This window comes from Falco peregrinus, chromosome 2 (genome assembly GCF_023634155.1).
Source record: "Falco peregrinus isolate bFalPer1 chromosome 2, bFalPer1.pri, whole genome shotgun sequence".
Taxonomy (NCBI): domain Eukaryota; kingdom Metazoa; phylum Chordata; class Aves; order Falconiformes; family Falconidae; genus Falco; species Falco peregrinus.
The window spans coordinates 48,594,538-48,611,666 of NC_073722.1; the positions used below are offsets into that span (position 1 = coordinate 48,594,538).

Consider the following 17,129-nt stretch of genomic DNA (forward strand, 5'->3'; position numbering starts at 1 on the left):
TAACGAAGCTATAAAAAGCTGGCAAACTTAGATGAGCAGAAAGAAAAGCTTTCTTTCTAAAGATACACAAAGAGAATTACATAAGCTGTGACTGATGAGGTGTGTCTGAAATGTTGACAGTTATCAGGCAAATGGCATTTCATTCCTCTTGCCAGTGATGATGGAGCCCAGCTTAGCCTTACAATCTACAGAAGGTGATCTATTTTTTCTTGGAAGCGTGGTTTCCTCCTTTTTAGGAGGAAAGATACAAAACAAAATTTTTTTGGTTCTTTGAAAATACACGTTTTCTATGGAACAGTTATATATCAGTTCCTACCCTTAGAGTCAGTAATGGGAGGGATTAGTCTTCAGACAATATTTTTCTTCTTTCTTATCTGTCCATCTGACTTGCAAGCTCCTGGTTCCTTTTTACAGCACAGAGATGAGTGTACAAGGCAGTTGTGATGCCTTTTGTTACTGTGAATCTGGCAAAACTTCTTCCAAAACCAGGAAATGGAGCAGTACAGAATCTTTGCTTCTTGATGTGCAGCTTATACTGGAAAATCTGGACTTTGGGGCTGATCTTGTGCCCAACGACTAAAACTGCCATTAGCAGCAGCAGAGCAGGGTTGGGTCTGTAGTCCACAGGAAGTGAGTTGAGTATATAGAGAAAGGTAGGCATAGTTTTCTTAATGTGGGACAGTACTTGTGTCTGATAATTTTTTGAAAATGAGAACTGATCTGATAAATCGTATGTTTCATGAAATTTAAAGTGAATGAAACTTTGAATGAAATAAGATTAAACTTAAAGGTGAAAGACAATGATATACCAAATATATATAGGGGGCGAGGGGGAAAATCCCATTTTGATTGTAAAAAGGATTATGCACTACGATGATTATTTGCACACACAGAAATAAATGCCAAGTCTTAGGTTCTGTTTAGCTGTTTAGGGCAACAGAGCTAATCCATGAATAATGATCCAGTGTATCAGACTAGTGGGTTCTCCTAACATCTATCATTGAAACCCTGCTCAGGATATTTGGAAGCAGAAAATAAAAAATGAATGCCATCTGACAGCAGCCAGATCACTACCAGAGTTAAAATAGCCCTGGACACATACTTCATGATGTGTGATATACAAGTGGTACATATCCGTTTACTGTGGGTGTTCTAGTGGTGAGGTTGTTTGAACTAACAACCATGCATCACATACTTCAGCACTCAGCTCTTGGGTCACAGATAAAAGAACCTACATTATTTTTATTAATTATTATTTTAATTATATTTTAATTATATGAAATTTATATAAATATTAGATATAAATATAGATATGAAAATAAATATTAAAATATATTTAACTTATATTCATGAGTAATATTATGAGATACACAGGATTTAGATACTCTGTTAGTTATAGCCTGAATATCATAGCAGGCATAAGAAAAGCATGTTGAGTGGGGTCACTTACTCTGTTTTTTCTTTGATGTAATCATAGAGTAGGTTGAGATATGTATTATACTTTGCATTTGAAAACCATACGTTTTACATTTGTACATTATGCCATAATAATTTAAAAAGTTTCTCCTACAGACAAAAGCATATTTGACAAAAGCAGTCTGGCAGAATTAAAAAAAAAGCTTTTAAGTCTCTGGTACCATTCTTTCCACTGAATTGCCTTAGTAGTAGCCATTGCATTAGCGAAGCCTCTGCCTTAGAGAGGATTGCAGCAGGAGGCCTCAGAGTTGCAGAAAGAATAGAATATGATTTATTGAAATGGAAATGAAGACAACAATCTTACAGACTAGAAAAACTACTTGATAACAAAAGACTGATTTTATTTTTTTTATTGTCTCAGATTGATTTTTTTATGTAATCACACTGATTCTTTTAGTTATTTGTTGTCCTTCATCTAGTCCCTATAACTTCGACAATATTTTATCAGTGTCCCACATCTGATGTAATGTCACACATCAAACTTCTGTTGGCCTTTTTGCATCTTTCTTTGTCAATTATAATCTAATCCTCAAACAATTATTTTGAAAGTATATTTATTTGATACTGTCTAGCCTTTATAAATTTTCTCATCTTACCTAACTTGTACATTTTTATGAAAAACATTTTAGAATTTATTTTATAAAAATGACTAGGAGTTCCAGGCATGGAATAGGACTCCACTGTTGAACAAACTGTACCTATGTTAACAAAATTATTTGTCTTTATTTTTCAGTTATTTCCGTACATATATGATGCATAAAAGGCAAATGATGGTTTAAATTCTCACTCATATTCAGAGATCAGAAAGCCATGGTGACTGATTTTAACTTGCATTAAGTAGCATATCACCAAAAAAAAATTATCTGTGACTGAAATGTTTTTAACTGTTTGGCATTGCCGACTTTTCAGTCCTCATTCTTGCAGAAGAGCTGTACTTGTGCAACGCTGAGACAGGGAAAAACAGCAAAACGTGATTTGCAAGTAAATCAGGTAGTTATAGCTTGAATTTACATGGGGAGCAGAGCTGTGTAGCTAGGAGGACCGTATGCTATTTTGCAGATAACAACTTTACTATGAGGTGAGAAGAAAACCAATCAGTATAAAACTATGCAGTTTATTCTTTGTTTCTTTGCATTACTGTTGCTTGTAACCTCTGTAATGATGAAAGAGGACTTCTTTGTGGGGGATTATGTATAAACAAAGAACCAAAATGCCATTTTTTCTTCAAAGAGCTTTCGGTCTCCTTTAGGGTTTTCTGCTTTCTACCCTTTATTTCTATCCGTGTTTTTCCCACAATTTCAGATATTCTGATGTGTAATGCATTTATGGAAAGAGAGTTAAAAATATTTTTCCAACTTGCTATCTAGTTTCATGCAACAAGCCTATGCCCTGAATGACAGCCAGGCTGTGCAGATTAATGAATCTAGAGGCAAAGGTGAGGAGGATAATTATTTTTCCCCTCCCAAACCAATTTTTGTTTGACTTTGTGAACTAAGTAATACACAGTTTGGCCCCCATACTGCAAAAGTTACAAAAAAGCCCCCCCAAACTTTTTGGTTTTGGAAGCAAAAAAGTTGCCAGAAAATGGTGAGATTCTTTCTTATTAGCAAGAGCTGATTTTTATGCATTTCGACACTGAAGTCTGCCACTTTCTATTGCATTAAGTAAGCTAGTAGATGCTACCTTCAGAGGCAGCATAATGTGCTTTACATCCATAGACATAACGAGTCAGGGAAATTATTTTTTGGTATTCTATATCAGTAAACTCCTAACAAGTTACTGGGGGCATGAAAAAGCATTTTCCAATTCTGCTATAAACAGTAGTTGCAAAAAATTCGTAGAAATTCTACTGTAATGGAAAAATATTGTTACCTAAATATACAGAATGCTGCTTGTAATGGACTCCAAAGTCCTCTGTCCTTTATCTGTGCAGAAACTTCTGCGTATTCCCCAAATGAAAGCAGCAACTTCTGTGGTGTCACACAGTAACTATAGAAACAAATAACATTCACTATGGTTAAATTAATACAATAATCTATTTTTGAAATGCTGTGGGATGTTTTTTCTCTTCCATGAAATCTTGGTCATGTTTCTGATTTCCTCCCCCTCTGTTCTACTTTAAACAGTTGCTCAAATTCAGTGTATTATATATTAAAATATACAGCTAGCACAAAAGCTCAAGGAAATACTGAAGCTGTAGATTCCATGTTTGCAATAGGATCTGTTATTCCCCTATTGAAAGTTATTCTGTGTTGCAGATTTTAAAACAGTATATAAAAAAAAGCCAACTTGCTCTTCCGCAATTGATCCAAGTAAACTATTTTAATGTATGTTTTATTGGCTGAAACAGAATCAGTCTAATCTTTCCTAATCTTTTTCTGGTTCATTTCAAGGTACAGGAAAGCCAAAAAAAGCCTTTCCATATAACTTTAACTCAAGTTGGATCTAGTTGCTAGCTCTGACAATTTTTTGTGAGGGTCACTTGTAATGAGCTTTATATCATAATAAGTTTGCCTGTAGTATGACTTGAACTTCTACATGGATAATCTACATAAATAATCTATTTTGGCTTCTATTGAAAAATTTTGGGAAGTCAACATGCTGCCTGTATAAGGGGAAGATATATGTAATGTATATATGAAGTTTTAAGTGTGTCTGAAAAGCCACCACTTTGTCAGAAGGCGCAGGAAACAGGCAGTTATCACAGGTCACAAGTCTGTGCCTTTAGGTGAAGAAAATTACTGTCAGGTGTCAATACAAAATGGAATTTTATTGTTTTGGAACTGAGCAGTATTATTGCTCAACTCCAACAGGTATATAATGTTTTTCCACTTCAAAGTCCAGAAGACATGTTTCTTTATGAAAAAGAAAGGATCATGATGATGAATTCTTCTTCTCACCAAGATTGCAGAAATAAAAGAGATCTCTTTAGGAGAGTGGTGGTCAGTAGCACAGACCAGACTGACTGCAGCATAACTTGATGTTGATGTGCAGGAGCAGTGTTGATACCATCTGGAGATGGAAAAGCCAGAGTGTCGCCCAGACCAGCTTTGAATGACATAGATAGTATAAGCTGGGCAGAAACTTGGCCTGCAGCGTGTTTTGGAACACACTTACGCTTAAGTGTGAATGGGCACTGGTATTTATGCCTGACTGCTTTGATGTGCCCCAGCTGCCATTGTACCACTGTGGTACAAAAACCCATGAAACATCTGAGATGGCAAAAAGCTCTTCTAGAAATACCCTGATGTACAGGTGATATTTGAGGCAGTCTGGAGTCAATTTAAGCTCTATCTCGGTTTATGGAGCTGAGTCAAAAGCACACCAGGCTTCAGTCCATTCAAAGCATCTATCATTTTAAGCAAATATAGGCTTTTAATATACATCTGTTAGTCCTGTTATTCCAACTTGATATCATCTTCCTCTGAATATTGAATTTTCTTGCTTTTTGCTGCTTAATTCAGGATGGCTTCAATAGGGCTAAGCTTCACTGTGCCTGCTACAGTTGTTGCAAAGCTTCCAAAGCCAAGTTAGTTAACTTTTATAAGGTGCACAAATGTTTTGCAACTTACACGTTTTGAACACCTTTGTGTCTGAGCACCATTGCGTCTGTCCTGGATTTTAAAACCATTTGTTAAGTTTTTGTGATGATGATTTCTTTGCCATTCTCCTTATATGTTGTGAAGTTTCTATTTCTTATGAAGTTTTTTCATTCTAAAATTTTCTGTTTTCTTTAGGGAACAGCAATATTACAGTCTGGAGTCTTACCAGCTATACCAGGTAGGAGCCATTTAGTTACTTGATTTGTTAAAGAATAATGTTTAAGTCTCAAATTGTGACAAAAGAAACAGAAGATTTATGGAAGCTGAACTAAAGACTATGTTGAGAAGTACCTTGTTTGTGGTTGGTTTTGCTGCTGCAATTCATGAATGAAAATTATGGAATACATTGTAATCTGTAGCATCTTAAGTTGCAAAGATTAATATATTTATTTTTCCCTTTTGTAATTTGAAGAGGTTCAAAGTTGTCACTTTCTATACAAAGTTGTTTAGTGCTTTTTCTACTTACATAGTTGAAGAACGTCAAGAAAGTGTTCTTCCTAGGCTATACTAACATGAAGGGAAAATTCGATTTGTATGTTCAGTGTGTGCACCTAGTTTTTTAAATAACACAAAACCACTGGAATGGATTCTTACCAGAGCCAACATGGAGATGCTTCTGTCTTGTCAGTGGAACTAGTTAATGACCAACAAAATCAGTAACAGGAGGAAGCTGAGTATCTGGTCTGGAAAGATTATAGGCAAAAGTAATATGCTGACTATCTTTTCATTGTGCAAATAAGTTGTTTAGTATCTTCAAAATCTTTATATTCCTTAAATTATTTACCTGATAATTCAGCAGATCCATTACATTCCTCAGGTTGCCTGCTTCCAATAGACACAGTACAGCTCTTTGTGCCTGGGTTTCATTATTACTTTTAAAAATCTTGGTGAATAATGTGAAGTATACCTGATAGATACTTGTGTGAACAAATCCAGTATGATACTTAGGATCAGGAGGTATATCTGGAGAAGGTTATAAGTAATGCTACTCCTTTGCCTGTCCTAGCAGGAGAAAAATCTGGAATCATTTAGCAGATCTTGTTCCTACTTATTCCACTAGAGTCAGCAGAATTGCTTTTGATTTGTAGAGGTGTAAGTAGAAGCACAAATTGGACCATTAACTCTAATTTTATCTTTCCTTCTGGTGCTCAACTTTCTAGTACTCTAATCAACCCAGGGAAACCAGAGCATTTATGATTCACATGTGTATAAATACAGGGGAACTTGGGTTTATAGCTGTGTTGTGGTCACAACATAATTGCTGTGTTAATTTCAGTGGCAAATTAATTGTGGATGCAAACAATACCTGGCAAAACCTTAATCTCAGGCTATTCATGCAGATGAATGAGTTAGCTGTTTTGAAAAAAGCTATCATTAAGCAAATTGGGAATGTAGAAATACAGGACAGAAAGGGAAGATACAGGACTGGGGAAATTTGAGTGACTGGGTTTTCATGTCTGGTACGCTAGGAAAATACTGTTGATGAAAAGAACTGAATACTTGTTGGAATAAGTATAAATGCTTCACGCAAATACAGCATCTAAAGCCAGTGACTGAAGTTTTTAGTTTTTATCTTTGTGGGGTTTCATCTCTCAAATATTCTTGCATACCTTCGAACTTTATTCTTCAATACTACACTATTTTTCAGAATACAAAAGAAACCCATGTTTTCTCTGTCTCATTGCACTTTTATTATCCTCAGATATTTCATGTTAAAGTATTGTTTTCTGTATAAGTGAACATTTCAAGTATAATTGAACTTGATGTTGCAAAGCTTTCAAAATAACACTGTAGCCTTTGAGTACTTTGCTTCCACCATGTTTAATCCAAGCCATTAACTAAAGGTCCTTGGGTGCTGAGCAGTTACTCAAATAGTTCTGTTGGACTGAAGGAACAGCATTAGAAGCTTTCTGTTGGACTAAAGGAACAGTATTATAAGTTTTCTATGTTTTTCTATTATGATCTTTTAATCCATTGTTAAGGATAATATAAGGGCACACTAATTTGAGGTTACTTTCAAAACCTGTCTTGCACATGTACATGGCAAGATACCTCTACTAGCATGAATGATTATACAATGACCCAATATACAGTTATAATGCTTGCTAGTGTGGTGGTCCACTTAGTCATAAACACTTTTCTTTTTTTATCACAGAAAGTATTGCATTGTATTTTCATTCAAATACACTGTACGAATGCAAACTCACTTCTTCCAGTGCTATAGGTGCCCACATTTCCTGTGCAATGTTTTTGCTTTTGAATGCCTCAGTTCTGCAGCAAGAACTGGATTTAAAGAGTCAGGATCAATTATTTAAATACTTTTCAGTTTATTGGTAGTGAATGTGGGTGATGATATTCTTTTTCTACTGTTACTTGTGTATGCTGTGCAATAGACTCAGCAACTTCAGAGCAATGTGTCCAATTCTAATGGCAAGCTGAAAGTGTTCATAAATGTGGCAACAATTCTGAATTGTATTACTAGGTGGAAAAAAACAAGTTGGGGTGAATCATTTAATTCTCGTTTAAATAAGTTGGTTGCATTTGTTATAAATAGCTTTGTAAAGTTTGTTTGGGAAGAGAGACTGAATAGAATACTTGCATTTGTAGGAGGAAAGTTCCTATTGTTACCATAGTTTTGTACTACAGATCAAGGTAAGGGATTTTTTGGAGTTATATGATGTGGGGATGCCTGCTCTTAAGCATAGCAGACTGCATTTATGGTTATTATGGGCCAAAATACCAAGACAGGTCAGAGGTTCAAAAATCTGATTCAGATTTCCTGATTTCTGAGACTGCTGGATTCTGGAGGCAGAGTGTAGGTTTAGTACATTTAGTCTGAGAAGTTCTCCTGGGACTGTCCTGGTTTTGGCTGGGATGGAGTTAACTTCCTTCTTCGTAGCTGGTGCAGTGCTGTGTTTTGTTTTGGTGTGAGAACAATGCTGATAGCACATGGATGTTTTTGGTTGTTGCTGGGTAATGCTTATGCTAAGTCAAGGACTTTTCAGTTTCTCAGGCCCTGTCAGTGAAAGGGCTGGAGGGGCACAACAAACTGGGAGGGGACACAGCCAGGACAGCTGACCTGAACCAGCCACAGAGGTATTCCATACCATGGGATGGCATGTTCGGTATATAAATTTGGGTGTTTAGCCTGGGCCCGGGGGTTGTTGCTCAAGAACTGCCTGGGCATTGGTCAGTGGGTGGTGAGCAGCTGTCTTGTGCATAATTTTCTTTTCCTTTTTCCCTTCCCTTTGGATTTCCTTCCTCTCCCCTTCTCCTTCTGCTTCATTATAACTGTTATTATTATTGGGTTTTGTTTTATTTCAATTATTAAACTATTCTAATCTCAACCCTTGAGTTTTACATTCCTTTCCGATTCTCCTCCCCATCTCTCTGGGTGAGGGAGGGAGGGAGTGAGCAGCAGCGATGCCCAGCCAGTCTCTGAGCCATGACCCTTAGGAATACCTCTTTGGCTGGTTCAGGTCAGCTGTCCTGGCTGTGTCGCCTCCCAGTTTCTTGGCCCCCCCCAGCCATTTGGCTGGCAGAGCCTGAGGAGCTGAAAAGTCCTTGACTTAGTATAAACATTACCCAGCAACAACTAAGAACATCGGTGTGCTATCAACATTGTTCTCACACCAAACCCAAAACACAGCACTGCGCCAGCTACTAAGAAGAAAATTAGCTTTGTCCCAGCTGTAACCAGGACAGTAAGTCTAACAGGTGTTTGTTTATCTTGTTCTGCAATGAAAGTCCTTAATCCACCTTAAATCATCTGAAGTCTTTTGTTATTCTTACATTTAGAATGTATTTCCTAACAGTTGTGGTATTTCTTGCTGTAATTTAGGCATTTTATTTAAATCTTGTGTTTCTTTCTAACGTGTTGCAACAGCTTAGGTAAGAACCTCCAGCTCTTACTTGTAATGTCTTCATTCTCTCCATCAAAATATTTGAATTTTCTTGGTTGATTAGGACTCCGTCACAGCTCACCTGTTTTATGAATGTTATTTAAACCATGAGGTTGTTTTGTAGGGGGGAAAAATACCACTATTTCCTTAGTTGCCAACCCTTCCAAGTGAACTGAGCAGTCTGAAACCCAAGACTCCTATTTAGAGAAGCTAAGTTGAGAGCTGGAATGGGTTTGTAGAACTGCTTAGGGATGCTCTGCAATCCCTGGAAGGCATTTCATGCAGACTGTATGCACCATATTTCAGAAATTTGTGTCACTTCCTATTAGCTACAGGGAAGCTGATTGCCTAGGCATTCCCAGGAGCCAGACCTGACCTTGGGCATTTTCAATAATCAAATTAAACTTCTATAGTGGGAGGTCTGATCTCCCTGTACTTCTGTGCTACAGGCTTTGGCATTACAAAAATCAATAGCTGAATGGGAAAATAAGTTAACAAATATCCTCCCATGGAAGCAGCATACTTTAATATTAATAATTTTTGTGACTCTTAAATTATCTTTTTCTTTTTCTGTCTGTTCAGTTCCATTTTTCTGTATTCCACAGGAACAAATTCATCAGCATTGCAACAGACACTCTTGCTATCTGACAGCCTCTTTGCTTGTAATACCAAACCTACACAACGCTTGATGGAAAATGTTCTGAGAAGTTGAATTAAGGAATAAGCATAAAACAATGCTGTGGATTGGAATTCAGCTGAAATGTCAGCTTAATGCTGATTATGAACATTTTATCTCTATTAAATTGTTCTTAGGTAGATAGGGAGTCAAGGTAGAGAGATAGAATAAAGTTAAGTATATAACAGGTGATGGGTGCTGAAATTGAACTCTGCTGTCTGACAGCTTAGCTTTTGTGATAGAAAAATAGACTTTTTTTCATGCATTTTTAGAATTTTTATTGCAAACCCGTGCAGCCTGATGGTTCTGTTCCAAGCTTAGGAGTAAGCTTTCAAGGAATTAATTGAGAGCAGTAGGAAAGAAGAATCTGGGGTGTGCTGCATTGGTTGTTATTGTTTAGGCTGAAAATAATTTAGAATTCACAATTTTTTTCCCAGGAAGTATTCTGTCAGCTCTTCAGATGTAGAAAGACCAAGTACACAATGGTACTTTCATTGAGCCAGTAAAGGATTGTGCGCTGAGCCGTGTCCACCATAAATATGTAATATCTCATAGAGCTAAATGCTGTAATAGAAGAGCATTATTTTAATGAGAAACTGATGAATAGAACTCTGCCATAATATGGCATTCTCTTTCTTGATTGTGCTTTATTTTATAAGTACACTCAAAATAATTCTGTAGGGGAAGAAGTGTAGGAGCTTGGAAAAAGTAAGCCGATTAAAATACGTATTGCATTTACAAGGTAAACCTTGGCCTTGGTGACTACCTGAATTATTAGGGGCCTGACAGGAAGGGGGGAGGGGGGAAAGTCACTGCAGTGAAACCAGGTGTTAGTGAATGATCCAAATGCTGTTGTTTCATCCTCTGGGCTGAGTAAATCCAGCAGGTTCTTGTTGCCTGTTTTGGGGGTGACAGAAGGTGGTAAGTCCATGTTACAGTGACTCTCTAGTCCTGTCTTTTCTGTATGCCTGAGCTGCTTCCCCATGGCTTCTCTGACACTGAAATGTGGGGGAATTACATATCCCAGCCTTCTAGAACAAAAAGGTGAGAAACTTTATTTGCAAACACAGTGACTGTTTAAACTTTTTTTCTATTAAAGAAACCCATTAACTGACCTTCATTTTTGGCCAGTGTAGATCCTGAGCTTCAGATGCATCAAGATTTTTGGAGTAAATTGTATGTAAAGCATCTTTGAAGGTATATTTTTCAAAAAACAGACACTGAGCTTCCTTGTACAGGAAAATGGTAATGATTATAGCTTAACACTTGCATTTTTTGGGGTGGGAGGGTAAGCAGGACTGGCCCTGCAGCATGGGAACATGAATAATAGCTAGAGGTAGATGTTCTTTTAGACACACTAAACAGGCATCTTTGTGGAGCAATATTTGAACAGTCAGGGTGCTTGAATGGATTTCTAGTTTTTTGTACTACTTTTGAAGTTGGCTGTTAGACAGGAGGCATTTCTGAATATGGTGAAATCTGTCAAGCATGTAAGGGTTTTTAAGCATCCCCTTCAGCTTTTATGTATTGCAGATAATGCCATTTGTATAGCAGAAAATATAAGAAATCACTTTGAAAATTGAAGAGTAACAAACTTAGGGAAGTTTTATAAGGCGGTTATACAACACCAGGAAGTCTCTTATTACATTTACACAAAAACCAAACCCCTCCTGGTGTGCTTGCAGCATTTCTCCTGTCAGTAGCTCTAGCCTTTGGATACAGTTTTAAGCAAGGTATCTGTTTTCAAAGGAGGAGATGGAAATGTTGCTTGGCTGAATGGATTAAAGTACTTCATAATGAAAGTTTTAATTCAACAGGAAGCAAGAATTTATCATAGAGCATAGTGTTTTCTTCTGTCCTGACTCTGTCAGCAAGTTTAATAGCCCAGATCTGCAAAGTTTGTGACTTGCTGTGTGAAGGCAAAGTAGAGGCTGAGCAGTAAGAAGTGATCACTTGGTAAATGCAGTGTAGTGTTGCATGGCCACGTAATGATAGGTGACAGGATTTGAAAATGTGAACTGTCTGGGCTCAGTTTATAGCATGTATACCAGCTTCCCTCTAGTTTTTTAATTTTTTTTCATGGCTTTTTCTTGTGGCACATGTGCTGTAAACAGTGCTTATTTTTGAAGAGTGGGCATAAAGAAATGACTATGAAGTTAGAAAAATGTTTCAAATAGTGGTTGTCTTCATTGAGCTACATCAGGCATTTGAGTCTAATCATACGTAGGAATGCAAAATATTCTGCAGCTTATTTTCATTTTGTCACATTTTCCATATCTTCTTCCTCTTACACATTGAGGAATGTAGAACAGAAATAACTTCTGATGAGCTACTCAGTTTTAACAAAGACTTGAGCGAGTCAGCCACACAGAACTGGATGGCAGGGTAAAATGAAAAAAATATTCTGAACAATCCCTTGTAAAACAAAAAGAATGATGAAAGGGAGTATCTGTCTCCTGCTGGATGCTTTATATACTCAGAAATTTATCTCGCTAACTTGCTTTTTCCATTCCTGCAAGTGTTATCTTAGGATTCATAAATGAGAAATGAGCCAGTTTACATCGTAGCTGTAAAGAAGAAGAACGAACATATCTAGGTCAATCCCTGCTGACATGTGTTTTCATGACATAGTTCAAAGCTTCAAAAAAAAAAAAACTCCACGTGAGATTTGACTATGTAAATATTTGTTAGCTGCCAAGTTTGAAAATGAGAAAAATGCAACAGGTCAAATCCTGAAGGATTAACATAGTTCTTTAAATGAGCTCCAAATGGGAAAACTTCAACTTGACCATAAAAGCGTTGGCGTATCTTACTTTAAATCTCCTTTCCTGTCCTGTGTGTTTTTCACAAATCCTAAAAATGTTGTGTAAAAATCTGTGTTTCCTCTGGAATGATTTCTGCTGATTTACATTAGGATTTTGAGGGAGAGAAAAAAACAAACCCAAAACATACTGGTTTTGTGATGAAGCTGCAATTGGCATAAAGCCGTAGTCTTTCTTCAAAGTAAGGTAAGGCTTTCAGCTGCATAAAGTGTATTCTGATATTCTTAATAATACAGAGACAGGCTGCCCTGAGCTGAAAAAAAGGAAAATCAGTTACAGTGAAAATATAAGTAGATCAGCTAGTCCAGGGCTGTCCTATTTTTGCATTTATTTTTGTCAGCAGTCTGGTTAAAATCAAAATTTCAAATAATGTTTTTAGTGGTTAAGTCCTCACCAGAGTATGTAAAGGTTCTACAACCTGATCTCAGTTGTTAAAATACCAAGTAAGTTTCTCAGTGTGGTATGCTTGAAAATTGTTTTTGTAGCCTTGGGTTGCCCTATATATGCTTTTCTGTACACAAAGACCACAAAACTAAAGGTTTTAGTTCAGTTGTGCACTTCTGAAATAGGTGTTTATTATTTTTTTAATCCATTCTCATCATTATGTGAAATAATCTGTGGTTTTTATTTAGATTTATTTTATAAAAGCATAACAATAATGTTATAAACTTGGAAATTAATAATTCAGGGGAAAAATGTACAAATATATACTTTATACAGGGGAAAAGTAAGAAACTGCTATTTTCTGTAGGCTTCTATGTCAGCAGTTTTCTTAAGTATTTGAGACTGCTATTTATCTTACAGAATTTCTTCATGTTGCATAAGAATTACAGTAATTTTTGGGCGCTCTTTTAAAAAAAATTCGCAGACAACTGCCTCACCTACTCAGAGACTATCCATCAGTTTAGAAAAGAGTGTTAATTTTATACCTGATCCCCAACACCCAGCAGTACATGGACAGCTGCCCTGTCACCAGTGGCAGGGTTACTCCTAAGCACAGCTTCCTACCTTATTTCTGTGAAGCACCATTTACTTGCACAAGAAGTTCCCTCAAAATGATTCATGTGAGGAAATATATGCCACTTATCCTGATTAAGGTGCCCACAGTGACAACACTAGAGGCAAGACATTCACAGCTGGATAGCAATAGTGCTAACTGAACAGGTAAGGATAATACTCATTAGTATGCTGATTAAATAAAGAAGGGATGTGTGTATGTAGACCAGCCACACTACGTGTGTACTACTCCATAGGTTTCTGAGCTGCTGGCTCTTGTTTCCTCAAACTTCCGTATCTAATAGTGTACCTGGGACAGCCTCCTGCTGCTCTGTGTGGGGCTGGGGAAAGGAGACTGACTGTGCCTCCTGACATACCCTTGGTAAAGCTTTCTCGGCTGTAACCCTTGGAATGTTGCTTCCAAAGAACCAGCTATGCCCTGGATTCAAAGCCAATGGAAGGTAGATCCTTCACCTGCCCTTCACCCTGCCCCAGTTTGCACGTGGCTAAAACTGGACGGTGGACTACTGAAGTGCGATACAGTTCTTCCCGTTAACTTTAATAGGTTTTGGATCTGATCTAATGAGATTTTAATGAACACTTCAAACTTTTTGTTTCCAAAGCTCTTATGGATTGCAAAGGCAACTCCCCACTCATTTTTCATTGCCATTTTACTTCTCAGTTTAACAAAACTATCTCTGTTAGGAAGGTAGTACTCACCACAAATGGGGAGGCCAGTATCCTCAACTTTTATAGAAGGCATCCTTTCTTTCTGAAGAAAGACAACAGCAGAATTAGATTATAATGCCATAACCTTGGGCTAAGAATTTGGGGGGTGGGGGTGGGGGGAAGGAATATTGCTTAAATGAAGAACAATGAGAAGAATTACAGTTACTGAAATTTTTCTTGATGTTTCAGAAACATTACTAAAATCGCTGATGCACAGCAGGTATTTAATAATAGCAACAGGTATTTAGATTTAATGTGATTATCTCTCTTTGAAAACAGGTAGTACTTCTGTCATGGCAGTTTCTGGGTCTTTGAAAATGCATAGAGGGCACAGTCTCCAAGCTGGTAAGTATCAGTGGTTATGAGGTATGTGAGTGCATGTAAATTTAAACTAATTTAAACTGAAATTATTTTAAAGTTCAGAAGGTGTTAAAGGTAACGTATGACTTGATTCCCTATTGAAAGACTTACATATTTCTTTGGGTTTCTTGCTTTGCAGGGTTTTTGTTAGAAAGGCATTGACAGATGGGATAAGTTTAGAAGAGGCAGTGACAGATGAGATAAGTGTCAGAGCATAGACAGTAATCTTATTCACAGCAGTAAAATGCTGCCAGCACTTCAACAAAGGGCACCCACCAAAAACATCTCACCTCAGGCCATGAGAAATCCTGTACCTCAGCAATGATATGTTGGGAGCCCCCCTCCCACCCCCCCACCCCCCTTTAAAGGTACTTCTTCATGCTAACAGAGCAAAAACTCAACACCAGCAGATAAAATTATGTTTGTCATTCCAAATTATTCCCAATATATGCATCCTATGGACAGAACATTTTTACTTACCTTGTTTAAACTGGGGTGGAGTCAGATCACGAGGGAACCGGAGCATCTTTTTTCAGCTTAGTGTTTAGAAAGGACTAATGATGTTGTGCAACCTGACTTCTTGCAAAGATGATGATTTGCACTTGGAAAGCAAAGTTATCTTTGGAAGGGCTAGCTTAAGCATTTTCTGCAGAGCTTTGTCAGAAAACAAGAAGTTACCCATCATGCTGGAGGTGGAATTTTAACAAGAGTCTTCCAGATGCTCCCAAGATCACCCACACACTTCTCCCTGATTCATGCATTCAAGACAGCTTTGCTCCCACATTGATGTACAGCAAAACATACCGTTGACTCCAGTGGCCTTCAGTTTGAATACCTGTAGAAGTGTCCCAACGTTTATTTCCTTGGTGTTATACTCATTAGGAAAAGCTGGCATCACCATGACAGAAAAGTCAACACTAGCCACTGTTTATACTTTCTGAGATTATTCAGTATGATTATCTGGGTTAGAAGGTTACAAGTCAAACCCAGAAAATCATATGCTCTCTTTACATTGTGCAAATTCCTAAATCCAAACCCCTTGATGGGCTTCCTGTATTCTAGGTCCTAAAGGTGGTTATGAGATGCTGATACTTCCTGCAGAACCTGGAACTCCTACTAGCCCTGAGGAACCTGGTGAGTCACAGATCTTTGCAGCCAGGTGCATCAGAGGACTCCATCAGAGGATTCTAGTAGCACCTTCTCTTTTCCTTTTTTTCCTTTTCTTTTTTTTTATTGTGATCTCTTCTAAATATTTTTTCTTCAAGTATTGCCCTTTGAACATGTCAGCTTTACATGCATGCTCACACAGGTGCACACACACACACACACTTATCTCGGGGCTGTGTTTATGGTGTGGGTTTTCTTTCTGTGCTATTTATCGTGCATTTCTGAGAATGGTGCCCATATAGGGTAGAAAATACAAACAAGTAACACTTGCTGAAAGAAAGTTGAAAATATAATTTTCTTCTTCTTTCCTAAATTATACTATGTTTCCCTTCTCCCCCCCTCCTCCCCCCCATTTCAGTGCCACTGCCTTGCCTTTTCTACTCTTCTGTTACTTGCTTAACTACTTTTTTTTCTTCCTACCTTTTCCCCCTTGCTCTTCAAGCAATCACGATATTACACTGCTCCTTTCAGAATGTTGCAATCACGCATTTTGGTCTGTTTTTATCTCAAAGTCTCCTTCCATAATGATCTCAAATATTGGTCCTCTGACCCCTCTTTTAAGCATCTTCTACATCTGTCCACCCAGAACAAACTGCTGAAAAGACTGTCTTTGTCCATGGCACTCTCTGTGTGCCTTGTTTTCTTTGCAGGAGCTTTTGACTGTCTTATGCTTTTCAGAAAAACCTTTCTCTTCAAACAAACATAAGCCAGTTTTTAGTGTCTAATGGGTCTGGGTTTTTTTAATTGAAGGAAAACCAAAAAGCCAAGTATTTCTATGTTTACAAGGAAAGCACAGTTTCAATTAAGACAGAACTGACTAAACAACAGAGGACTTATCCTTTCCTTCCAGTTTGCCCGACTTTGTTCTTCATTTGTTTTTTTTCCTTTGGGAAGAATATTTGACTGTTGCCAGGGGTTTCTTTGTTCTGTGTGTTTCTTTTGCTTTTGTTGTACAAAGCCCTACCAATAAATACATTATTCTCCATGTGTGGTTTTTTAGTTCTCAGGAAAATCACTTGGCTTGTCTGCATCAGGTATGGCATACAGCTTCCTGAAACCTTTCAACTATTTAGCTCTATAGAGAAGTTTGCTAGTTGTCATGCCAGTAAGCTTTGAGGACACTTCATTTAAACTCCTGCTACATCACTTTAACAGTGCATAGAAAGACTTAGAAAAATATATATTTTCATTCATGACTGTTTCTGACTCTGTATCAGTACTTAAGACTGTAATCTGCTTACAACTTCAACTACTTGGGATGCAGGTTTTCAATGCTGTGGATCTGCTGAATCCCTTTTGGCACAGTCAGGCCAAATTCCTTTGAAATACTTCAGACAAAATAATTAAGAATAATTTCTGAGAACGATGTTTGATGAAGATATAGAAACTTCTGTTTGAT

General features: G+C 37.4%; 1 protein-coding gene across 1 annotated transcript in view; it reads left to right on the plus strand.

Moving 5' to 3' along the window:
• Positions 1–17,129, plus strand: part of DOK7 (docking protein 7) — a 78,583-nt gene that overhangs the window by 48,149 nt on the left and 13,305 nt on the right. Inside the window, 3 exon segments of the mRNA XM_055794897.1 lie at positions 5,214–5,256; positions 14,483–14,548; positions 15,626–15,697. Of these exon segments, the coding sequence (XP_055650872.1) occupies positions 5,214–5,256; positions 14,483–14,548; positions 15,626–15,697 (181 nt within the window).